Source organism: Mastacembelus armatus, chromosome 1 (assembly GCF_900324485.2).
Source record: "Mastacembelus armatus chromosome 1, fMasArm1.2, whole genome shotgun sequence".
NCBI classification, from domain to species: domain Eukaryota; kingdom Metazoa; phylum Chordata; class Actinopteri; order Synbranchiformes; family Mastacembelidae; genus Mastacembelus; species Mastacembelus armatus.
Genome location: NC_046633.1, coordinates 3,855,194 through 3,880,376, shown reverse-complemented (window position 1 = coordinate 3,880,376; position 25,183 = coordinate 3,855,194). Strand labels below are relative to the sequence as shown.

General features: G+C 41.2%; 1 protein-coding gene across 1 annotated transcript in view; it reads right to left on the bottom strand.

Annotated features, from left to right (window-relative positions):
- Nucleotides 1–7,446: 7,446 nt before the first annotated feature.
- LOC113128066 (collagen alpha-1(XI) chain-like) overlaps nt 7,447–25,183 on the bottom strand; it is a 33,056-nt gene continuing 15,319 nt past the window's right edge. The window contains exons 10-66 of the mRNA XM_026303114.1: nt 24,830–24,871; nt 24,604–24,666; nt 24,439–24,513; nt 23,907–23,990; nt 23,747–23,803; nt 23,233–23,286; nt 23,064–23,117; nt 22,856–22,909; nt 22,720–22,773; nt 22,585–22,638; nt 22,456–22,500; nt 21,708–21,761; nt 21,057–21,101; nt 20,925–20,978; nt 20,799–20,843; nt 20,646–20,699; nt 20,466–20,510; nt 20,299–20,352; nt 19,747–19,791; nt 19,415–19,576; nt 19,262–19,315; nt 19,109–19,162; nt 18,987–19,031; nt 18,150–18,203; nt 18,004–18,048; nt 17,851–17,904; nt 16,987–17,040; nt 16,837–16,890; nt 16,631–16,738; nt 16,453–16,542; nt 16,287–16,340; nt 15,886–15,993; nt 15,634–15,741; nt 15,481–15,534; nt 15,324–15,377; nt 15,013–15,120; nt 14,850–14,903; nt 14,704–14,757; nt 14,560–14,613; nt 14,415–14,468; nt 14,168–14,275; nt 13,658–13,711; nt 13,216–13,269; nt 13,023–13,076; nt 12,823–12,876; nt 12,634–12,741; nt 12,483–12,536; nt 12,173–12,226; nt 11,981–12,088; nt 11,256–11,309; nt 11,099–11,134; nt 10,946–10,999; nt 10,504–10,813; nt 10,160–10,272; nt 9,914–9,982; nt 8,683–8,916; nt 7,447–8,602 (exon numbers count right to left, since the gene is read on the bottom strand). Of these exons, the coding sequence (XP_026158899.1) occupies nt 8,456–8,602; nt 8,683–8,916; nt 9,914–9,982; nt 10,160–10,272; nt 10,504–10,813; nt 10,946–10,999; nt 11,099–11,134; nt 11,256–11,309; nt 11,981–12,088; nt 12,173–12,226; nt 12,483–12,536; nt 12,634–12,741; nt 12,823–12,876; nt 13,023–13,076; nt 13,216–13,269; nt 13,658–13,711; nt 14,168–14,275; nt 14,415–14,468; nt 14,560–14,613; nt 14,704–14,757; nt 14,850–14,903; nt 15,013–15,120; nt 15,324–15,377; nt 15,481–15,534; nt 15,634–15,741; nt 15,886–15,993; nt 16,287–16,340; nt 16,453–16,542; nt 16,631–16,738; nt 16,837–16,890; nt 16,987–17,040; nt 17,851–17,904; nt 18,004–18,048; nt 18,150–18,203; nt 18,987–19,031; nt 19,109–19,162; nt 19,262–19,315; nt 19,415–19,576; nt 19,747–19,791; nt 20,299–20,352; nt 20,466–20,510; nt 20,646–20,699; nt 20,799–20,843; nt 20,925–20,978; nt 21,057–21,101; nt 21,708–21,761; nt 22,456–22,500; nt 22,585–22,638; nt 22,720–22,773; nt 22,856–22,909; nt 23,064–23,117; nt 23,233–23,286; nt 23,747–23,803; nt 23,907–23,990; nt 24,439–24,513; nt 24,604–24,666; nt 24,830–24,871 (4,173 nt within the window). The 3' untranslated portion in view covers nt 7,447–8,455. The remainder of the gene's footprint in view (nt 8,603–8,682; nt 8,917–9,913; nt 9,983–10,159; nt 10,273–10,503; nt 10,814–10,945; nt 11,000–11,098; nt 11,135–11,255; nt 11,310–11,980; nt 12,089–12,172; nt 12,227–12,482; nt 12,537–12,633; nt 12,742–12,822; nt 12,877–13,022; nt 13,077–13,215; nt 13,270–13,657; nt 13,712–14,167; nt 14,276–14,414; nt 14,469–14,559; nt 14,614–14,703; nt 14,758–14,849; nt 14,904–15,012; nt 15,121–15,323; nt 15,378–15,480; nt 15,535–15,633; nt 15,742–15,885; nt 15,994–16,286; nt 16,341–16,452; nt 16,543–16,630; nt 16,739–16,836; nt 16,891–16,986; nt 17,041–17,850; nt 17,905–18,003; nt 18,049–18,149; nt 18,204–18,986; nt 19,032–19,108; nt 19,163–19,261; nt 19,316–19,414; nt 19,577–19,746; nt 19,792–20,298; nt 20,353–20,465; nt 20,511–20,645; nt 20,700–20,798; nt 20,844–20,924; nt 20,979–21,056; nt 21,102–21,707; nt 21,762–22,455; nt 22,501–22,584; nt 22,639–22,719; nt 22,774–22,855; nt 22,910–23,063; nt 23,118–23,232; nt 23,287–23,746; nt 23,804–23,906; nt 23,991–24,438; nt 24,514–24,603; nt 24,667–24,829; nt 24,872–25,183) is intronic.

Sequence of the window (25,183 nt, the reverse complement as noted above, 5' to 3'; positions counted from 1 at the left end):
CCTGAACCACACACATTCACACACACAAAAAGAAACTCTGCTTGGCTCTCACACGCAGTCCAAACTGTTGACAGCGGCCATGCCAAAACAGCAGGTACAGAACATGATGCTACAGGTAAAAGCTTCACACTCAACAGTTTTCAGCTCAAGAATCCAAAGTCAGTGTTTTCTGATCAGACTGCTGCTGGGATTGTCCCCTTGCTGAAGTCCCTTCTGCTACACGGCCACAGGTTAGAGAAGAAATCCTGGAGAATAAGTCACTCCAGATGCTTCAGTATGGATACGCATCAAGTCCAAACATCCAGCTGAGGCTGCAGGAGATGCTGCTGGAAACAGCTGGCTCAGGCCTACTAAGCTGTGTGTGTGTTTCCTGGACTCCTTCCTTCGCCTGGCAGTAAGATGCTGTGGCTGAGCCAGCTCTGCGCTTTCATTTATCCACTAACTCCCTGCCTCTCCCTCCCTCCACCCTCCCTCGCTTGCTCGCTCAGACACACTCCTCCATCTCTCCCTCACAGTCATGCTCTCACCTTTTCTCACAACTTCACAAAAGAGCACATTCTCATCTTGAACAATCATCTGCTTAAATTAACGAGTGGACGAAATAAAAAATGAATAGCATAACAAAATCCCTTTCAACACTTTCCCTCCTTGTACTCTTTTTCTTTTTATTTCCCCGTCCTCTAATTGTCTCTTCTCATCTGCAGTCAACACATTAAACAGTAGGCTGAATGCTGAAATTACTAATATTGAAAAATAACTGAATGCAAACGCCTACATGGAAACACGATGCTCTGAATTGACCTGTTCCTGGCCTGTGTGTGTACTGTAAGTGTGTATTCATGCTTCACATGCAAACCAAACTGATGCAACACTGCCACCATGGGGCCTCTGGTGCCTCTGAGCACCAAAGTCAGTATGCAAACTGTTTCAAAACAGATTCGATAAAAACTTGTGAGATAAGTACAAGATGTTCAGAAGATGCTTTATTTCATGGGTCTACAGTGTTTCCATGGAAGCAACAAACTTTCAAAATAAAATCTAGCCAATAAATCACTGCTGTGTTTCCAGTGTTTGTCTACTCCAGACCAAAAACAGCTTGTTGGTTAGTCTGACAGACAGTAAATATATGTCCCAGTTCCATACTGCATATTAATTCTATACAATACTGAGCATTAATTGTCTTGTATATCACAAAATCACCAACATATTAAACTGTTTAATCAACAAATAATTTGATAATTGATTAATTGATCGTTTTTTTCCAGAAAACTGGAGGGAAAAGGTTTTTTTTTTTTAATTCCAGCTTCACAAAGAATTAGGTTGGTTGGATGAAACAAGACTTCTGAAGACATCACCTTTGCATACTACAGCCCACATCTACAACACCTGAGCAGATACAGTCTCAAACCAACAGAGCAGATGATCAATACATAAGGTAGCTGCTATTAATCTGTATTCATGTTTACTTCAGATACCTCAACAATAGTTAAGTATATGTTAAGTGTGTTCTGTGTATTAACAAGCATATGTTCTCCTACATGGTGGCCTTATTTTGCATAAAGCTCAGTAACAATAAAACAAATCCAAACAGACTTATTTGAGTCTAGTGCTGTGCTAAACATGCTTTTGACACCAACAAGTATAAAACCTCATTTTACAACTTGTGTCTCCGGAATCCTAAACACAAATAATGCATCGTTTTCTGTTGCGAACTTCTGTAGCAGATTCACATAAAATGGGTAATATGGAAGTTACTAAATCATGAAACAATGTGACGCATTTTTTGAGGGGCCTGATGTGCTTAAGACTCCCTGCAGTGCACTGCTGCTAATAGCTGATGTGTGTGAGTGCTTCTCATGATACTTTAACACGATGAGCATCTCGTTAGAGAAACACTACAAAAAAAAAAAAAAACATGTTCTGTCGTTCACACCTGGAGTGATTATGTGTCGACAACTGAACTAACCAACACTAAATGTTTTATCATGCCTTTGTTCTCATCAGCAGTTACACGCTCATGCTTTCCTTTCTGTGTAAAAAGCTCCCATGATAGACACAGATTAAACATAAAATGCCCTTCAGCGAATGCACTGAACTAACATGAATATTTCAATCAACAGCTCTTAGGAGCAACACAATGAAGGGGCACAACAGAGCCGACATGACAACTGAGCAGTGTGAAACACCTTCAGGGTATTTTTAGTCACAGACTCAGGTAGCGCCTGCTATACATTTCTGTAGGAAATATATAGGAATTATAGGAAATATAATTACATTTAAAATTATTTTTATCAAAAAAAGAGCAAAACACATACATCGTAGAACAACAACAAAAAGCACAGGGGATGGTGATTTATCTCTATGGAAAAAAACTCACCAACTAAAATCAATAATAATGTGATTTTATGAGTTACTGGAAGGATGACTGAAGATGATGGCCTGAATTCTTCTGGCAGCAAATATTATATTTATTTAGTCCTTTTCATGCTGTGGATTCCTGAAGTATTTCATTTATTTAGACACAGAACTGTAAAAGCTCAGAAGGATCTGAAGTGAAAGCAAACAGAATATTTCAAACAAGACATGTTTTTTTGGGAGGGTAAAATAAAATTATTCTCCCCTGCAAACAATGGTTTAAAAAAAAAAATGGTTAAAATAGTTAACCATTTTTTAACACGGTCAAAATGATCATCTGAAAAAAAAAAGAGGATTTTTATTCTTCCATACAATAAGACGATCAATTCGCCACCTTTAACTTTTACTCTCAGTATCTGATGCACGGTTGGAAAGCATCAAATTTAACTTGTGAGTTGTAGGAGGAGGAAAACTTTCTTCTTACCTTAGATAAGCAGACAGTAAACAGCAGCACCCAAAGGGCTCTAAATGGACCCATCATCATCATCATAATCATTTCGTCTTCTTCAGGTCCTCCTGGTCTTGATCCAACCTTCGCTCTTCCCAGGGATAAAAAAGAGCATTTAGGAGATTCTGAAGTTCACAGCAGGTGCCACTCAGGACTGGACACATTCCTTGCTTAGCCTTGTGATTAAAGACTACAGAGAAGAACACGGTCGTGGTGTGGGCTGCATCCGGCAGAGCGTCACTCAGGCACAAACTGGGGAGGACAATTCTTAGAAAAGGTGAAAGGGGGGTGGAGGAATGATTATCTGCCATGTCCAAACAGGAACTAGATACAGAGTCAGCTAATGGGTGTGTATTTGTGAGTGACAGACTGCATGTGAAAGAGCACTGCTGGCTTCATGCAGCTCTACTAAAATCCTACTGAGAAACATTTGAAAATGATGAGAAATAGCAGACAGGTCTAAATTCATTAGTCGCCTGACAGAAAATGTCAGTACCTTGTTCAAGCTGCACAGTTTGTGCGCTGATTGCACACTTTTCACTCTGATAATAAATAGATCACATTTGGGTTTTGGTCAAACAAAACAAGCTATTTGAAGATGTCAACTTCTGCCATCAGGAAACTGAAACAGACATTTCCACCCTAACATTTTACGACTAATACTTTAGGTTCTGGGTCACTGTGACAGCATTTCTCACTGTTTTCTGAATTTTTGATTAAACTAAGACAATAATAAGATTAATAGATAAGGAAAATAATCATTTGTTGTACTCATATATAAAAACTGCCCCTCAATCAAATATAATACTGAAATGAGAGGAATAACGGTATAATATGTAGTTTATGTATGAGTACTTTTACTTTTAACATGGTAACTTAGCATTAAGTATTTTGCTACTTAGCTACTCACTTTTATTCAAGTAAACATCATCCTGTAAGGATGAATGTCTGCACAATGCTAACTTATGAGAGTCACACCTTAATGTTTTACAGAAATTACAAAAGGTAAGACTCCTCCCTTCCACATTTCTCTGTGGACGCTGATGTATCTTCATTTCACAAAGTGATAAGCAATAAATATTAAACTAAGTTGCACCTGTGGTTGGGTTGAAGCTCAAACAGTAGAAATGTGTCGTTTCCAATGCAAACTCTCATTCTGGGTGTAGTTAAACAGGATGTTACTGACATTCATGTCATGTCATCTATATTTTATTGCTTAAAATTAGCGGCTAAACTGTCCTGAATGGGCTGTGTTCATCTGCTTCCTCTCATTAAAGTTTCAGCATTTTTGGAAATGGCCCTGTCAGACGTACTCCAGACGCCAGGACAGACAGAAGAGCAGGGAGAGGCAGAGGAATAAAAAGCCTGGGGAGGGATGTGGTTCAACAGAAACGGTGAATGACTGTAGAGGAGGTCAGGTAGAAAGAGGCATGAATGATGTATGTTCATGCTGCAGCTGCATACAAAATACTAAGACATTTTTACACACACACACACACGAACCAATCACAACAATTCCACTTGGAAACTAATGAAAAACCTGGTTTCCTGCCAACCCAAAGTCAGCCCCCTGCCAGAAACTTAGTATTCCTAATCATCTTTGCCTCAGTTCTGAAGACTGAAACGCAAACACAAAGGGTTCAAAATCAAGTTTGATTATGTGTGCTGCTGTGACAATTTAAACTCCCCATGTTCTGCACTTACAAAAGCTCTTTGGAGTTACTTCAAAGTGCAGTTGGCTTTTAATTGAAGCACATTACATACAGTGCATTAAACCATCCCCATGACTTCTAGGCTGTAGCTTAAAGCTTTACTGATTAATTAGGAGACATTAATGGATTGGACCCAGTCTATTTCCTGACCTCACAGGACAAGGCTGCTTAAACTTTTGAAGCAGCTTTTAATTGAAACGTATAATATGCATTTATCAGGAGCAGGAGCAACAGATCGAATGCAGCCCTAACAAGACATGTCTACTTGCTGTGCTTTGTGCTAACATGCTAAACATGATGTTTAGCAGTTACAAAAATTAATGGATGAGCCTTCATATGGAAGCTCCTTATCTAGATTGCCCCAATAACAGTGATGGGCCCACGACACCGAGAAGGCTCAATAGTGTGTTCCAGCGTCCCAGATCCACCCCCCTCTTCTTTGGCTGAACACACACACCCAAACCAGCCCAGTAGGCCCTGAACCTGCTTTAAAGCCTACCTTAAAGCCTACCTTAGGCCAACTAAAGAAAAAGGAAAGAGAAACTTACATCCACCAATTATCCTCAATTACCCTGGACAGCTCGCTCAGCAGCTTAAAAACTGAGCTGGTAGCAGTAACATCCAAAGTATTGGTCCTCAGACCTCCCTGATGCCATATTAGTAGCAAACTAACCAGAAAACCACAGACCTGGATCGCTCACAGAGCACACACATAAGTAAATAACAGCTTGGACATCCTGCTTGGCAGCAGAACAAACTAATGTAGAAGCAGAAACCAGACTAACAGGCCTCAGGCCTGTATTAGGCCCCAGACATTGCTAGAACTAAAATTCACCAACCATTGGTAGAACTTAGTGCTAGATGGAGACAACCCTGTCTACAGCGCAGAAAGAAGCCATGCCAACAACCAGACCTGACTTATCCTTCCAACACTGACACACTTTCTCTTACAGAGCCAGTCACTGGAGCTTGCTTTTGGCTCCGCCCATTTATACCCAGCTGACTGGTCAGACCTTAACTTTCCAACCACACTGCTCTGCCTCCATACATAGATCTGTATATCTGACATATCTATCTGATATTTATCTTCCCAGGGACCTGTAAGTTCCACAAAATACACAATCCTCTGTGTTTCTGACCACAGCACAAGATCTGAGGTACTATGAGGTGATTTCCTAAATCTACCCCCCAATTGCCAGTCTCTCCCTGCCTTTAGCTGGCCTAACTCATGCCTGTACAAAGTTACTTCCTTCCTGCCTTTTTCATCCTCCTGAACAAACAAAATCCCTCCTTGATTGTTCTTCTCATCCACTTCTAGTCTGGCTGCTGGCTGAGCCTGGAGCTGTGGGCTGGATGTGCAGCCACCAGCCTAAGCCTTAACTTTCAATGACACTTCAGCACTTGGTCATGTCTCCAGGTGTATGGTCCTTGAGTCAGGCTAGTTTTATGTGTCGCAGAGAACCTGCCCCTGAACACAAAGGACACTTTGGGTTTTCACCTACCCATTTATTTAGATTTAGAGGACATGGGAGTACATCATAGGTTGCACCTAATCTCAATCTCATCCTACTTGCCTTCATGTCCCACACATCTCTCAAACATTATTTCTTTCTTCTATACTTTGCCAGTTCATCCTTAGTCCCTGGTGTATCTGAGAGACTGCCGTTGCACACCCACCAGCATCTTCCTGCCTCCTCACCTCCTCCACAACCATCTTTCTTTCATCAGCTGCTGATGCTTTACTCAGACTAACCTGTGATGTATTTAGACCAAATCCACAGCGACCATACTATACATGTGCTACAACATCCCTATGTCTAAAAGCTACCTGAGTCTGTAAAACTGCCTCCTTTGGGTTCTACTTCCTAAGGGGAGCTCCAAAATCCCTTTACCATACAGGCAGACGCTGTGGCGCTCCCAGCCACTTTCTAATGTAAGCACTGAATGTTTTTTCTAGCTTCTCTACCCTTGAAATGGGCACATCATAAAACCATAACAACCGTGGAAGAAGACTGAACTCTAGGCATCACAGTTTGAGTTTGCCTGGAAGGCCTGATAGCTCTATTCTCTTAATGCCATCAATCGCCTGCTGCCTCAGGCCCCGTACCTGCTTTTTATGATCGGGAGCTGCGCCGTACCACATCTAAACTTTTGACTGTTTTTTTCTAAAACTGTCAAAATTAATTCCCTATCTAGTCAAAACCTCGTCTGCCAGCACACCTTTTATTATTGACACACATCTTGATTTCTCTGGCTTGACCTTCATCCTGACCCACTTCAAATTAGAAAGCAACTTATCCCAGTTTCTTTGTACATGCTAGTGGTAGCGATGGCTGTCATGTCGTCCATGTACACAGATACTGGTGGTAACCGCTGTCCTGACTAGACCAGGCATAATCTATATCATGTTCACCATCTACAAACAAGCTCACACTCGTTAGCACTGAAGGGGAATTTTATTATATTTCATTGTGAGTTGTTCATATTTGATATGTTGACCTCTGGACGGTGCTGCATAAGAAGTTACTGTGTCATCAGTTCATCCTGAGGGAAACAAAAATGTCATGACAAATTTTTATTGGAATCTACCAAATAGTTGTCAATACATTTGACTTTTTACTTCAAACCACAAATATCATCCTGCTGCTGGCTCTAAAGTTAACTCAGTTTTTATTTTAGTTCTTCTTGACAGTGGATATCTGTGCTAAATTTCATGGCAATCCATCTTATATCACATGGTGGCGCTAAAGAAAAAGTCAGGGCATCATCAATATCAGTAGATTTAATCTCTGGGGACCAAGAATGCTTTCACAAGATTTCACAGCACTCAATCAAATAACTAGTCTGGATCAACTAGCCAACATTGCCATACCTAAAAATAGTTTCTGACATGCCTTATATGTGGACATCAAGCAGCCTGGAAAATCAGGTCTAAGTGTAGACATAAACACAGCATACTAAAAAGAATTCCTTATTGGAAAGCAGCAGCAGTGTGTTTCTGCTCCTCTGGCCTTATCTTGGTTGTCTCTGTTCAGCAAATACATTCAATAAACCTACTCATATCAATCTCTAACTTAAATGTACATTATGTACTTTTATTAAAATATGTTACTCAGTCATTCCCCACACAAATATGCATACAAAACTTTGAGGCAATCATGTACCACAGTTTGGTTTGTTATGTTGAAAAATATATAAAACAATACTACTCAATATAACAAAAAAATTCATTGCCCCAGTTCCCCTTTACAAAAACATGTACTCCGCAAGGAGCTACATAATAGCACCATGATGACTTACCTCCAATATACATCACATAACAGATAATTATAACAACAAAATTACAACAAATAAAAACAACACAACAAATTGAGGTCTGATATCACAAAACAACATTGGTGGGTGAACGTTGCTGAAATATGATATTCTAGTTTTTGAAAAGGATTCATCGATGATGTTTTGAGGCCTGTGTATGTTTATGTTTAATTGAAAACTGAGTGCAAAAATCAATGATTACTAATTTTTGGAGAATTGTATGAACAGACATTGGATGAAACTGTGGAAGCACCACTAACTCCTTCAAAGAGGAACAATAGAAATATGTGTGTGACTGAGAATATCATTTAAGAAAATGTATGTCTTGAAAACGCAATATGCTTCATCTGTGAGAGATGAATACATGAATTAAAGAGAGCCTGAGTGAATGTGTGTATAAAATAAGAAATGTTGTGATGAAAGAACACTGATGTAGGTAAATTGACTTATAAATATGTGTTAAAACCAGGTAAGTCTTGAATGTAATTTTCTCCCTGCATATAAAAAGTGTCAGTGGCTCTTTTTTCTACTTTATTGCTCCTGTTGTGAGCTCCCCTAGGCTCGGTTAACCGTTGAAACAAACTGGACCAACTTGGAACCCAAATTTCTGGTTCCCATTTCCAAAATCAGACACAGCCACATCGATGATCGGGAGCGTGTTTGACATCGGAGCGTCAAATTCCAACAGCGTCCTCTCCTGCCCTGAGCGTGACTGCAGGACAAACACAATCACACGATTACACACGTGTAGGCATTCGTAATCGCAAGCAAATGTGTGCCAGTGTTACTCACCTGACACCCGTCGTACAGTGCAATGATGTAATGTGTGTTCTCATGTGTCAGCTCCTCCCCGCTGCTGCCTCTGAAGCGCAGAGCGTGTTTGTGGCTGTGGGAGGTGGCGTGCAGCCAAGCGGCGGAGTTGAGGCAGTGGTAGGTGAAGGTCTGCTTGGCTGTCGCGCTGAGCAGCTTCAGGAAGGTTAACTGGACAATGTCGACTGGAATGCCATCTGACCCGTAGTAGGAAAACTGAAGGAAAACACCAGAAACACACACTGACACAGTGACAACAGTATTTTGTGGTGAACAAACAGACAAGGTAAAGTACACAGAACAAGTTGTTTTGTGCACATTTTGCAATTTTAACCCGATGTCGACCTTTAATGAAAAGGTATTCTGTATTATTGTTGCAAAGGTGCTATAGTCATAAAAGATTCCATGCCAATTACCAGCATTGTCAACCCACAAATGTTTACCATGTCATTTTGGTTAGGATGCACTTTTATTGATTGTATTTCTGTTCCTTGTTTTGATGCAGTTTTCTTCATGAGGGCATGTCTTCAAAGTCTCTAACCCCTGATGTAATTCTTCAGACTTTTATAGCTTATAAAGCCCAGAATGGACTAGCACCTGTCTTCCTCCAGGCCAAAGCAGTCCCTTTGTTGAAGCAACATATTTCTACTCTATTACTTCCAATCTACTCCTTGCCTTGAGCTGCCCTCACACAGCACTACTTGTAAAAATTAACCTAGAGTATTTTTGTCAGCCCATTATTGTTTTATTTAATGATGATACTTTTTGAATGTTTGAACCCTGGGTTTCTACTGGAGTTGAAAGGATCTTTACCATTACCCCATAAGTGCACCCCCGTCGTTACATCATGCAAACTGATCAGTTTTGATCTATCTAATTTCCTCAGATGGAAATCGGCAATAAAAAACAGAAGAATCATACTAAAAAATTAAATCAGAAAATGTCTGGTCTACTCATTACTCTTATGATTGCTGCCAAATGTCAAACTAAATTCTATCTGATAGTTTTGTTTAAAACATAAAAACTGCAGTTTTGTAAAAATAACTATATCTGCCAAGAGCAATAAAATAAAGAGCCAGCAAATGCTACTGACTGGCATTCAACCAAATACATCCTACCTTTGTAGCAGTGATTATACTTTTCCCATGAACTACTTTATAAAAACACGCTAGGATATAGTGATAGGAAGCCAAATGATCACACTACACAGTACCTGTCTTCCTTTCCTGAATTTACTGTACCAGGTACCAGGCTTTTCCCCTTTCCAGGCTGCTAACTTCACCTGGTGGCAAACAAACAGAAAACACATCAGCTTCAGGTTGACTGAACCAATAAGGAGATATTGACTCAGTAATGTTCAATTTCACTCTAAGTCATTCAGCTTTCAGCGAAGGCTCATGCTGAACAGTTTATTGAAAGCTCAAAAACACTGTGTGCGTGCATCTTCATGTAAACTAACCGACTGGAACTTCTTGTCCGGATACAGACACGTGTCTCCCTGTGCAGTGAAGTTACAAAACACCTTGAATGAGTCTCTATGGCAACCCTGGTTTGGATCTATCCAGTACTCACCTGGAGAGAAAGAAGGAGAGGAGGGCAGACAGGTGAAAAACACAAGGTTAATACAGCTGTCTGCAACAAAAACACCAACCAGAATCAAATCGCACATATACAGATGATATTAAATGGAGGAGACTACACAGAGTGCTAGAAACAGAAAGACAAGGAGACAAAACAAGTCTAGATATGTAGGCAAACAACTGTGATAAACAGATGATGAACACAAACTGATGAAAAAAATACCATTGGGGAGCTCTGGGTGGAGGAACCAGAGTTCTTTGCAGGTGCGGGCGGGGCTGTGGTACGTCCCTTGAGGGTTGCGCAGACCCTCCACCTCTACTTTCATAGAGGACAGAGACGCAAATACTTCCTCCATGCCCTGACCCTCTTTCTCCTTCATCCAACCGTCCTGCTCTGCCTGGTCCCCTTGCAACCATTCACCATCCACTGCCTCCTCCTCCTCCTCTTCAAGCATAGCACCATCCACCACGGTGTGGGTTCTCCTTCTCCTTCCTCGCTCTGGCATAGGGACCATCCCAGGTGCCGGCATCCCCTAAGGAAAGGTGAGGTAACAGATTGACAAAGAAAAGAAAAACAGGGGGGGGACAAGGGGAAAAAACAGCATGAATACAGATAAAAAAAGGTGAGGGAGGAGAGTGTAAATATGGAAATAAACAGAACTCACTGGTGGCCCTGGAGGTCCTGCAGGACCAGTGTCTCCTCTGGGGCCAATCGGACCCTAAATCCACACACACACACAGCAAAATGATCAGTTTTGAGTACTAGTGTAAAATAATAGCGCTGAACAATCAAGTAGAGTAATGAGCATCACAGTTACCTGATTTCCTTTAGAGCCCTTTAGACCAATAGTGCCCTTTGAGTTGAAAGAGAAGAGACACAGAGACACGATAAATGATGTTCCACTAATCTCCTTGCAAACTGTGATGCTGTATTTTTGTGGGTCATGTACTGTCAACATGATCCTGTGTACTCACAGACAGACCCGTGGGGCCAGGGGGACCGGAAGGACCTGCTGGGCCAACTGGACCCTGATATTAAACATGGCAGAAACAAAACTGTCAGATGAGGAGAAGAAATGGATGTGCTGGAGGTCACTTTTACAAGGAATTATGAAGAATAAGGCTGCAATTTATCTATATTTTCCTTATTGTCAATAAATCCAATGAAAAAAACTAAACCAACAACTGTTTGACTTTTGGAGCATCTGTGGCACTTAAGCTCAAGACCCAAGACAACAAAAACAAACATTTTTTTAAATTCCTGTTGCCATCAGTAATCAGCTGTGTCCCCTTTCTACACTGTGCATAGTTCTGAATCATTTATTGTAACTTTCTCAGCCTTTTACGTGCTGAGGCTAAATAAGAATTATTACTTATATTCTCTCCCAGACAATATTAAGTGACTTTATGGGGAAAACTTGGCTCCATGTTTGTTGTGTCATGCTGCTGTTTTTGGCACCATACAAGCACAAAGCCTCAGTATTGCATTTTTATTTTGGTTACTACTTAATATTACATATCACCCATAAAGTCCTCAAAAGATGTAAATGAGTTGGCAACATGTCAGGTGTTTTCTGTTTGCCAAACCATGTCAGGTTAGCCCAGCTGTACAAGGAGTGGGTGATCAGAACTGAAACTATACACATTTTTTTTAATTCATTCTTTTTTTTCCATGTCTTTGTAATTAAATGTTTTAGGACCTCATCTCCTTTTGGACCAGGTAGTCCTTGGTTTCCCGGCAGTCCACGGTCACCCTTCTCTCCAATATCTCCTGGTGGCCCTATGAGACCTATTAGACCACCATGACCCTGCAAAGACATCACAACTGAGTCAAAGTCAAAGTCACAGTTAAAGTTAGACAGAATCTTTATTTGTGTACAGTATAAATGCACCTTGTCTCCCTTTCTGCCAGGGTCCCCCTTTAGTCCTGGTAAACCAGGTGGACCCTGAAAAGATGAGGTCAAATACAGGTTCATGTGTGATCAGCGAATATAAAGAACGTCCATTTAACGTCCATTTAACACTCTACAGAAAGATAACTGATGGTCAGTGAGCATCATGCTACACCACCTTCAGTTTTAAGGCAACAGAAGAGAAATCAGCTTTGGATCATACTGTTAATAAACTCATGATTTTTCTTCTCTTTGAACATAATTTCAAACCTTTTGCTCCATTATGTTAGGATTTGGTGAGTTAACTTACCATGGGACCTGGTGGTCCTGTCTGTCCTGGGGGTCCATTTAAACCCTGCTCACCCTGAAAGGAAGATGTAGAGATGGATCTGATTTCTTTGCCTCTATCTTATGCTTCACTTCCACTTATTCATTCCCTTTTATTGATAGAACTGACTTACTGCAGGACCAGGGATTCCTCTTAAACCTTGAGGGCCAGATTTCCCAGGGTGCCCTTGAGCACCCACAGGCCCTGTTTTCCCTATGGGCCCCTCTAATCCAGGAGCACCCTGAAACAGAAGGAGAATAGGGTGAGCTTTATGGACTTTGGATATTCAAACCTAATTTAAAGGCTTGTTTCTAACACTCACCTTTGCTCCTTTCAGGCCTGCCTTTCCTTCTTTCCCAGGCTTCCCCAAGTGACCCTGAAGAACAACATTTTCAAATATGTTAACCTGAATCTGTCATACACATGCACTGATGCACAAATATTCACACACACTGTGAGAATGCAATAAGAAAAGGTGGAAACAAGCACTGACACATTAACGCAAAAGCACAGATACAGTACCCTTCGCCCAGGAGGTCCAGGTGGTCCAGGCTCACCTGGTGCTCCTGGTGGTCCCTGAGAATTTTAAAGAAACAGTGTCATATGACCAATAATTGTAATGTATGATCATGTCATTATTAATGTTTATGAATTAAACAATGTTGTGGTGTTGTTTCACAGATTATGGCGTATGATGTAGAGGAGAGGAGCTCACTGATTTTCCAGGGTCTCCTGTATCTCCTTTAGACCCAGGCAGACCATCCACACCCTGATGACGACAGACACATGATGGAGGAAAACTATTTATTTATTTTGTACTGTCTTTTAAAGGTAAACAGCAGCATTTAAAGAAGAAAAGAACAAGAAAAAATAGCAAGGAAGAGGACTGACTGCTTGATCAGGATAAACACAAGGATGTTAGTCTTCTTTCCACATCTATATTTAGGTTCAGTTGAAATCTTTTGACTGACTTTATTACACAACAATTTGTGCAGTGAGATTCTGATAACAAAAGGAAAAAATGGTTTTAATCCCAGAAATATCTTTCTGATCAGCCTTTTTTCAGCTAAAAGTTGTTTTTTTTTTTTTTTGAGAATTTGAATTAAAGACAAAGAAGAAGGGGAAGAAGAGGGAGAATAGAAAGAACAGGTACTCACGTTGGGTCCAGCCTCCCCTTGCTGTCCGAGGTCCCCAGTAAGACCTATAGGACCCTGAGGAGAGAGTGAGAGCTTGACTTAGGAGAGTATTGTATAGCAGAGACTATAAATGTGTTTTGAATCATATGCTTCCCTATTAAGGCAGAAAATATTAACTAGAAAAACAGTGAAACTGAAAAAAATATTTCTCGTTTTACCTTTGAGGCTGATAATTTTACACTAAAGTAACTGCCATAGAGTCTATAAAATACCTACAGAATGTAGATGCTGCTTTAATTGCTTCCTGTCTTTGCTCTTAGTGAAACAGATGTCAGAATTTCAGATTTAGGTCTTTTTTGTGCCTTTCTCAGGCAGCGTACAGTAAAGTATGTTGCATTAAAGTTCATTCTACAGTATCGTATGCAGTAGGTTTCTACTGTACTGTAGTGTTTTGTGTCACCCTATACTGTGCAGTATATGAAGTATGCCAATATGAGTATGAAGACTCTTATAGTTTCTGGTTTTGCTCACAGAGTTGCCCTTGGGTCCATCCTCTCCTGGGGGTCCTCTGGCTCCTGGAGGACCAGCTGCTCCTGGAGGTCCTGTGTCACCCTTTTCACCCTGGTCTCCTTTTTCTCCCTAAAGTAGTGAAGGAGCAGAACAAGCAGGTGAGAAAGGCGAGGAAGAGGAGAAATGCAAGAGGAACCTAAAAGTTGAGGATGATAGGAGCATGTTTGAAAATGTCTTCGGTCAAGATTAAAAAAGCAAACAAACTCACTAGTCTTCCTGGTACACCGACTGGTCCAGGGTCACCTGCTTCACCATCTTCCCCCTGAGAGAGAAAGATACTTAAGGTAAGAAATCAAGGAAGAGAAAAATTGTTAGGGATGTCACACACTAGTGTCACTAGTTAGTTTCTGTACCTTCTCTCCAACAACACCTGGCTGTCCTACGATCCCTGTTCGTCCAGGCGGGCCCTGCACAGCACAGCAATTACAGAGTGTCATCAGAATGGATTACAAGACTTTGGCTGAACGAGGCTACATAAATGCTCCTGTGAGACTTACTTGTCCCCCAATAGGTCCTTGAGCACCAGTGGGACCTTGTTGCCCTGGTGGACCCTAAAACCAGGTATGTAATGTGAGAGAATTTATATGTTTGTGTATTAAAGGCAAAATGGGATGTAAATAAAGAACAGATCTTAAAGACTCACCATTAGTCCCACATGTCCACTGTCACCCTTTTCTCCTGGAGGGCCAGGCATGCCCTAAGAAAACACCACAGGATTAAATGATTTCAGTGTTAAGCTTAATGTTCTCTCCTACTTAGAGGACATCACTGCATCAGTCTTCACTCTCAATTGTGCATAACCTTACCTGTAATCCTATTGGCCCTTTAGAACCCTTAAAGCCGCGAAAACCCTCATCTCCTTTCGGACCATACATGCCCTGCTGTCCCCGGGGACCCGGCAGTCCATCTAGACCCTATGACACAAAAAGACAAAAGTTCTTTGTAAAAGTGAACTCTTTCTCCAATAACTGGTGTATCCTGGTTTTTGAAAGTAACCTGGTTTCATGGATTTAGGGAAATGTACAGACTTGGTGAAAAATACCCTGAAATGTTTAGAATTTTCAATAAAGAAACTCAACAAAAACACAAAAAAATGCAACGAGAACAAGAGACTCACTGGGAGGCCTGGCTGGCCGACAGGACCTTGAGCACCAGTGGTACCTGCAGGGCCCTGTGGAGAGACAGACAGGGAGGGAGGCAGACAGAAATGGTCAGAGCTGCTCTGATTATGTTGTACAGTCCATGTTTTTGTCCATTTCCAGCTGCACACTCACAGCTTCCCCTTTGTCCCCTTTGCTGCCTTTCTGCCCAGGTCCTCCCTGCTCTCCCTGTGAACACAAACACACAGAGGATGCACAAATTCACTACAACAGGACAAACACACAGCCTCTCTCTGCCTCAGTGACTCACAGAAACTTAGAGATTACCTTATCTCCGTCATCTCCTGGAGGTCCAGCAGGACCCATAGCTCCAGGCATACCTACAGGTCCCTGATCACCATCCTGACCTGCTGGTCCAATTGGACCCTTCTCTCCCTGGGACACAAACACAACATATCAACATGAATATGTCCTACATGGTTTTCTTTTCATGAAAACTGATTGTAAATTTTGGTTTCACGTGTTATATAAAATACACGGGTTAAAGTTAAATAGAAGAAAACAGTGAGATGCAATTACAGGCTCGCCCTTCTCTCCCATTGGTCCAGGTCCTCCGATTGATCCGCCTGAACCAGGTTGTCCTATGGCACCAGCAGACCCCGGAGGGCCCCTCTCACCTGTCGCCCCCTAAAGGCAGAAAGTAAAATTGGAGGAACTTACTGACAAAACCACAAAAGCAAAAAAGAAAACTTAGGATTTATGAAATGACATTGTTGGTGGCTTCAACTTGAACATATTATAAAACATTTTAACAGGTGCTTAGTCTGTTGTTTGTGTGAATTTCTTCTTGTTCAATTGGACTTGCTAAACCTGATATAAAATATTGTGCAAATAAAATACACAACTGAAGAAACTGCTTTCATTTCAAAAAATGCATAGCTGAATATGAACTTTAGAAAGAGAGATATACAGTAACTCACTATGGCTCCTGGGGATCCAGTAGGTCCTGATCCTCCTTTCAGGCCAGGGGGTCCCTGATAAGATCACATATTATTTGTACTATATACAGTAGTTGATATTATTTAGAATATTAACAAATCAAGTCATTTACATGCAGTTTGTTTTCAAATGTATGCATCTGCATACCATAACTCCAGGAGCTCCTCTGCTGCCCCTGAACCCCTTTAGTCCTGGAGGACCATTTTTCCCAGGTGTCCCAGGTAAGCCTGGATCTCCCTGAGAAGCAAGAAAAAAACTGTACAATCAAAACACAAATGGTAACTCTAAAATATGATGATCAGTGTTGTCATCTCTGCCAACTTACCTTTCCACCTTCCTTCCCAGCAACCCCTGGTAAACCATGCTCTCCAGGTACTCCTGGTGCACCTGGGTGACCTCGGTCACCTGTTGGGCCAGGCTCTCCGGATTTTCCCTGAAACACAAACAAGTGACTGGGTAAACAACTCTGATACAGTCATGAAGCAAAATGCAGAAGAAATAATATGTAACAGAAATGATTGCTGAACTAACCTGTGGCCCCACAACACCTGAGGGTCCAGGAGGGCCTGTCTTCCCTTGGAATCCCTGTGGTCACAGACAAGACCAGGATAAAGATATTCTGATGTGTGTGATGTCAGAATTGTCAGTGAGTAACTGCTGAGCTCTTATTAACTTACTCACCGGCTCTCCTCTTTGACCTGGGTGTCCTGGAAGTCCATCGGTCCCAGCTGGACCCTACTCAAGCACACACACCGATAAACATACACATATAAGTGCACACAAAACCACACAGACAGGTATGAAAATAACAGGAAGCCAGAAATTGGCTTTCTGAGTTGATGTAATGTGACATTAAAGGTGAGGTGGCAACAGAGACCTGAAGAATCTTTTTTTTTTACATTTGACTCTGTTTAGAAATTGTCACTGAGCTGTCAAATAGTCAGATACGAATGTAAGAGCTGTGCCAGGCAGCCCACTGTAGGTAATCATTAGCATATGACTAGGATTTCCTTCAGTGCATTTCTAGACTGGAAAAGCAAACCATTCCAATCAGAAATGCAGTGAAATGTGTTGGCAAAGAGCAGCCAGATCACATCCAAATACCACCAACTACAACACTTTCTACCATTCTACCATTAAAACACTGGGTCAGGGACCTGGTACTTTCTTGGACCTGGATTTGTTTGCTAAGGCTTTTGTACCTTTGCAAAATGTTGCAGACTTGTTTTGGTCCCATTTAAATAAAAACTAAAGAAATCACATCATTCTACAATCTAATCTATTACAGATGTTAATATATTCAAATGTACCAGTTTATCTAAAAATGGATCCTTCATGACACAAGTCAAGTATCTCATTTACCAGGATGCAATGTTAACGTAGTATAGTACATTTGAACACAAAGGCCAATTATCAGAGTGTCTGAAAGGGAGAATAAATCTTTATCATGACACACACAGTTCACAACAGAAATGCTGACTCATGAATCAAGCCTAAATGTTGGAAATAGTGTGAACGTGTGTAAATCTGTGTTTTGTCACATACATTTGATCCTTTAGGTCCTGGTTCTCCATTTCTTCCCTGTGGGCCTTGAGGTCCCTAAAAACACACATTCCAGCCAATGTAATGGATAACAAGGCAGTAAATCAACAAACTAATCACTTAATATAATATATATGTTAACAGTGTATTTCCTACTCTTTCTCCAGGAGATCCTGGTGGTCCATCATTTCCTGAGGTTCCCTATAAAATGTAAGTGAGAAGGAGAACATGGTGCCAGTGATGGAAAGAAACCAGTGAGGTACAGTGAGTAATGTCGAGTCAGTAATGATGAGTCAGCTGACCTTCTCTCCTGCTTTCCCTGTAGGCCCTCTTGCCCCTCTGGCACCTCGTGCACCCTGACATAAGAGCAACAGGAGTTAGAGGAAAGTCACAGTGGTTGTGTGTTGTGCTGGCATGCTCACATTTGATAACGAGGACTAAATACAAATTACAGCTGAGGCTACAGGAAAAATGTTATTTTGCAGAAACCAACAACAACTAACAAACTAAAAAATCTGAACTGATGATGAAGCTTGATGGGAAGATAAGTAATCTCCAAAGACATGAATGTCTGCAAAAGATTTTATGGCAACAGTTGGAGAGACATTTCACTCAAAAATATCATCAAAATACACACATTTGTGTGTGTAGTGAAGCAGATGTGCAATGATCCTACTCAATGTTCCCCATGAATGCTCATATCTAACCTAAATTAGGATGTACTGCCTCTTTCTGAACACATTTTAGCCAAGATAAATGACAATTAGCATTCACAACATATCCAATTAATCTTTGTTATACTATGAAGTTCTCATGGAAGCAGCAGCCAGATGCTAACAAATTGAATGTTTTTATTTTTTGTTAAAATAACAAGATCTGTAGATTTTACTTGCCAGTGCAGTTTGCATGTGATATGGATCACAATATGAGGAAGATAAATCTTCCAGATAATCAGAAATAACATTTAAAGCTACACTGTACATGAGCACCCATAGGTTAAAAAAGCTAATGGAAGACAGACAGGCTCAGGAAAGTCACCCGTCGTCACCCAGTATGTAGATAATTTTCCTATGGTAAAAGATTTTCTGTGCAATTTATTACCTACTCAACTAGGCAATGTTTTGAGACACAGCACTCACATTTGGACCCCTCTGGCCTCCAGTTCCTGGCTGCCCAGCAGGACCCTGGTTAGCACAAAAGACAGGACATTAATGGAAAAAGTTGAATTTCCTGACATCTTGATTTTAAACCCTCTACTTACTTTCTTCCCTTTCTCTCCTGCAGCTCCGAGTGCACCAGGAAAACCATCAGAACCCTGAGGAGGAAGAAAGGACATATTAATTTTGTGTAAATGATATCTGCTGAATCTGGAACTTGTTTATATTAGTTCAGTCATTGGTTTTATTTATTTTACCTTTGGCCCCTGACGACCTGGATATCCTGGCAGCCCAGGAACTCCCAGTTTCCCCTGAAAAATAGCAACAGCGTGACTCGTCTTGTACACGTTTGTGTTTGGAAATTTTTATAAATTATGATTAGCATTCTCTATGCTCACTTAGTTTTATACCTTCTCTCCAGCAGTACCAGAAGGGCCAGGTTCTCCTTGAGGACCTATCTGTCCTTTAGGCCCCTCAGGTCCATCTTCTCCTCGGACACCTGTAGAACCATTATCTCCAACGTCCCCCTTTGCTCCCATCTCCCCCTTGGAACCTGGGAAACCATCCTCCCCCTGAAAACAGAAAGAAACGGAGGAGACAGCAGGACAGACAAAAAATACAGTTTAAGACAAGATAAAATCACAAATGTTAATGAGAATATACCATCCATTCTGTGCTTCATCTTAGTATAATATTTTCAGACAACAAAACACTGTGAATGTGCCACTTTTCTGTCTCTCACCTTCTCGCCTTTGCTTCCCTTTAATCCTCTGATTCCATCTGCTCCCTGTCAAAAAAGGGTGAAAAACTGAGTTGGAAGTTAACAAGAAAACAGAGATTACATGCTACAATATGACTAGCTGGTCTTAACTTCAGCACGAGGTTGCAATCGTACCAAATTGATGGCATGCTTTGCCACTAAACCTGATACACCCAACATAATTGATTTGTTCAGTGATTAAAAAAGTGTGAGATTTTTCAAAATGTCAGAAAAAAAGGCACAATTTCAGACACAATATCTGCAAAATCAGTTTGTGACAAAACAGGTAAAACAAGCTCATCGTCAGTTACTTCATATCTTATCTTGGTGTACATAAAACATAAATAAACCATGTCCAATATACTTCTGCATACTCAGATTATCTCTAACAACATCTTTATATTCTTAAACAGTTAAACAAATAGTTCCAGGCACAGCAATTCTGGCTTCAGTACTGTCCAAAGTGTCACTCTCAATAATCCTTATTATCAGTGTTCAATCCCAAACTAAAACTTCTGATAAGTTAAGTTTTACCTTAACACCTCGTTGTCCCGGGTAGCCAACAGGACCCTGCACTCCTGAGGGACCCTACAAATTCATGCACACACACATTAAGATGATTGACACCGAAAGTTTAACTGTAGCAACAACAGCCCATGACACAGATACAATCATACTGACTTACATACTAACAGACTTACCGGCAGTCCTTTTTCACCTGGAGTACCTTCCTTGCCAGGATGACCCTGTTGACAAGAGGACAAGTCTGCAGTTAGGTATGTACAGTAGTTGTGATTTTGAGGTTAGGGTTAGGCATTAGTGAATGTGTGATGTCCAGAAAAGTCCATTAAAAGAGAAGTAGAAAAAATATATGTACTTACTGGGGGCCCATCATTACCAGGTAAGCCCTGCATTCCTTTCTTCCCCTGAGGCCCCTATTAGGCAAAAATGATCAATCAGTCACTACTTCTGCACTCAAAGTGTATAATCTAACAATACCTTCATCGTTATATCATCATCATACCATACCATACCTTCTCTCCTGGCAGCCCTACTAACCCCTGAGGACCAGGAAAACCCTGTAGGAGAGATCTGCATTATTATTTCTGTGCTTGCATTTGTGTTGTTGGATTATTTTTCTAAATGCTCTCTGCTTGTACCAGGATTCCAGGGTTGCCTTGCTGTCCAGGTGCTCCGATTTCTCCTGGTGGTCCCTGTTACCAACAGAAAAGGATGTCATGGCGAGCAATTTGTCATTAGGCTCTATGTTCTGTTACTTTTAATATACTCACTCTGTTTCCCTTTGACCCTTGAACCCCATCAATTCCTCGAATTCCCTGAGGAGAGAAGAGACTAAATGTAAGGAACTCAAGTTTTCTTTAGTGTCCTTGAGTACACCTGTGTGTCCTTAATTTGAGAACACCTAGGAAAGCAAAGGACCTTTTGGAGGGTACATGGACTTTAAAAGCAATGCATGAAGCTGCTAATCCAATACCAGCCATCACTTCTTTGGCTATTCCATGTGGTTACTTGGGATAACATTTAATACTTATAATAAGGAAGTGCTTCTTCTGGTTGCTGTTTGTTGCTAACAAGTGCTAACTTGTATTGCTACAGGTCCAAAGTTTCTAGTTATGCAACTAGAAAGAGACAGTTTGGAAAAGGCTGGGAAACGTGATATTGTATCTGGCAGAGAGGAAGTCATTTTCTCAGAGGCAATAAAAATTGCACAACATCGTGTTTAACAAATGCAGAACTACTATAACACTGGTTAGTCATTATCATGTGGACTCATCTGATACCACAACAAAGATTTATGTGTTTGCCAGATGGATAAATAGAGTTAATTTAACATCACTGGTACATATTAATGAGTGTGACTGAGCTGTGTGTGTACTGAGGTGCTATAGTATGTACAGTAACAGTATAAAGTTCACACTCACAGGCTGGCCTGAAGGACCAGGAAGGCCCCTCGGGCCATTCAGACCTCTGGAACCCTGAAACACACATCCAAGTTAACAAATGATGAAATGAAACAGCATGAATGTGTATGTGCTCATTTGGTTGTCTCAGGAATCATTAGTGCCAGTAAGAGACCTGCAGTATACTGTAGGCTTGGTGGAGTGCATAAGTGTAAGTTTGCCTGTGATGGGAGAAGAGACATAATCAAACAGAACTTTAAGTGTGTTTTGGAGTCGTGTGTATTGGAAGACATGGGAGCTATGAAATCTTAACTCTGCTTTGTAGATCATTTTAATGGGCACTTTAATGATGTAGCATTGCACTTCCAGAAAGTTCAGGGAGTCACAAGAGACAGATTATCACAAGAACAGACAAAGTGTGCAGAAGAGGCAGAGATATGCTGGTCTTTCCCTCTAGAACGGATTAAATTCCCATACTGAACCCTTACATTTACCATTCTGTAATTTTATGGCATCTTTCAATAGATTCAAGAGATAAATGCATGCATTCCACAACCCACATTTATAGCACATTGGAGTCTTAATCCAAGATAACACTGATCACATCATTAGGGTTATTTTCTCTGCTTTTAGACAGCCACAATGACATGATGCAGCTGTTTTCAAAGGCTTAGTCATAATAGCCATGAGTATACTAATACGTAAAATTTGTGGAGTGCCCCTTTAAACAAGTCATTTTATAAGTGTGTGTTTCCATGTAAACACTCACAGCATCACCTGGTTGTCCTCTTGGCCCAGCAGGCCCCTGTGAGCCCTGTGAAAAACACAAACATTACAAACATTATCTGCTCATAGACCTGCATAAACATGAACACCTACTACTGCAATGACCGCTCACCTTTTCTCCTGGCTCTCCTGGAGGGCCTACAGGGCCTGGCTTTCCCCTGTCACCCTGAGAAAATACACAGATAGTAGTTGGCAATCGGTGTATGAATTATCAGCTTAACACCACTCACTGAGTCACATGACTTACTTTATGACCTTTGTTTCCAGGAAGACCAGGTAAGCCATCAAACCCTCGATCTCCCTGAAATTTGGAAACTTGTAGTTCATAATCTGAGAAACAGAGCAGTCAGTGGACAAACAGCACGACATCAGTTCTTCCTCACCTTTGCTCCAGCCTCTCCTATTGCACCACGGGCTCCATCACCACCTGCTCGACCCTGATAAACACAAGCACCGATAAGTTAGACCTGGATTCCTCGCTGGCCGACTGTAAAAGGAAACACTCTTTCATGGTCACTGTGGAATCAGAAGATGACAGCTGTTTACAGAAGATGATATTCACAGAGAAAGGACTACAGCAAATCGCCTCACCCTTTTCCCCAGTCGTCCATTCTGACCTGGAATACCTGGAAGTCCTGGAGGACCCTAGGGAGAAAAGGAGGAAAGACAGGTGACAGTCGAGCTGGTTCTCAAATGAGTTCAGGTGTGTTCAATGGAGTGAGGTGCTGAGTATGTTGCTTTGACAACCAGCTCAACTTACCGGTGGCCCCATATCTCCACTGGCCCCCTTCAGCCCAGCAGGCCCTGGTGCACCCTGGGAAAAGGGTTTACAACATTAATTTAATCAAAAAGGTTAGTACATGTGTCTGTGTGTGGATGAGTAACATTGAGGTTAATGACCTGTAACTGAACACAATGCAATGGATTGTGCTCCACCTGCTTTGGGACTTAGTTCCTGGATCTAAGTGTAGGTACAGCTCAAGAGCTGAATGCAACAGGCTGTAACATCCTAACTAATAAAGAAAGAATTGTGTTTAATCACTGCCACAAAGTGTGCTAAAACAGGTGATAGTCTCATACAGAATATCTGATGTGTGTTTTGCTGTCATTGTTTTCAGTGTTTTGGAGCATGTTACAATTTAATTATTAATGTTGAGGATGCATGTACATTTTTAAAATGTGATTGTGATTTTGTTTTTGTAGAAATAAGTAAGGTAGTGGAGTACATGTTTTGCTGTACTTAACACTGAACACAACGATGAGATCCCACTCACCAGCGGTCCAGGTCTTCCTCTAAGGCCGAGTGGCCCAGGAGGTCCCTTCATAGCTAGCTACAAGAGGAGGAAGAAGTCAGACAGCAACACAAACTGGAGTAACTCTACATTAGCCCTGAGTGCTAAAGATGAAACAGCAATATTTTGGAAGTCTATGTACCTTGGTCTGCTGCAGAATGGCCTGAGCCTGGGCCTCCTGCGCTGAGACCACAGCACCTGTCTTTGGATCACCACCTGACTGAAACTGAGCACACATTCACAGGTGAGTGTATGAGATCAGGATGAGAATCAGATTTATTGCCAAGTATATTGGACATACAAGGAACTTGACTGGTACAGTGGCTCTTAATGTGTTTTGTCGCTAAGTCAAATGCTTTAAAGTTAATCTGAATACTCCACCCAGTGGAAAATATATGGTACTGCTTCTCAATTCTTAATGAGAAAGTAAAATTAAACAGAAAATGTGATTAAAAATGCAGAGAACCATAACTGATACAGATGTATCCGCAAAACACGAGAGGTCACTAAGTCAAAGTCAAACAAATGGTTAATAAGTTAACAGTCCTGAGACAGCTCATTTTGGTGCAACATTCCACTATTTCCATTCGCCCTGGGGCTGTGTTAAGGGTCACAAGTAAAAAATAACTGCTGCAACAACATCACTGCAGCTTGTAAGCATAGTAGCATGTTACCGGTATGAGCATGATGTTTCCTGGTGGACCTGGGATCCCATCAGCTCCGTTAAGGCCTGGTCGCCCTGGAGGGCCCTGAGAGGACACAGAGGAAGACAGTAATGGAGAAATGCTGACATTTGGTGGACTAAATCGCTCACACAGCAAACAGAGAACAGTCCTGACCAGCTCCCCGGGGTCTCCTCGAGGTCCCACTGGTCCTGTGATTCCAGGGGGTCCTGGCAGTCCCTGCAAACACACACATTAAAAGACAGTCAATTAGTTGAGAGTGATAAACTTACTTAAGACACTGAGGTTTCACGCGTACCTCCCCACATGAAAAATAGGTCTTACTAGATTATTAACGCAAAATGTGTTTCATTGTCAATGACATGTTGCAAAATTCACTAACCTCAGGTCCTGGAGGCCCATGTGGTCCTGTAATCTGTGTTCCCTGCAGAAAGTTCATAAAATCAGCTTCATCTCTGAGACTTAATGTAGGTTACTGCTGGAACATTTTGATACCAATGCAAAATAAATACTTAGAGAGTTCTGTTACTTATAAAAGGTCTGACACTGACCTGTCAGTGTCAGACACTGGTTGCATTTGAACATCAATGAATTAATTAAGAGATAATTTATGTAATAAATATCCAGAAGTTAAGAATGTCCCTTTGTATATAATTCAGCAGACTAAACACCTGAAAAACTAATATAATATATAATATAATAATACAAATATTATTATTATTGATTTACAGTTCCT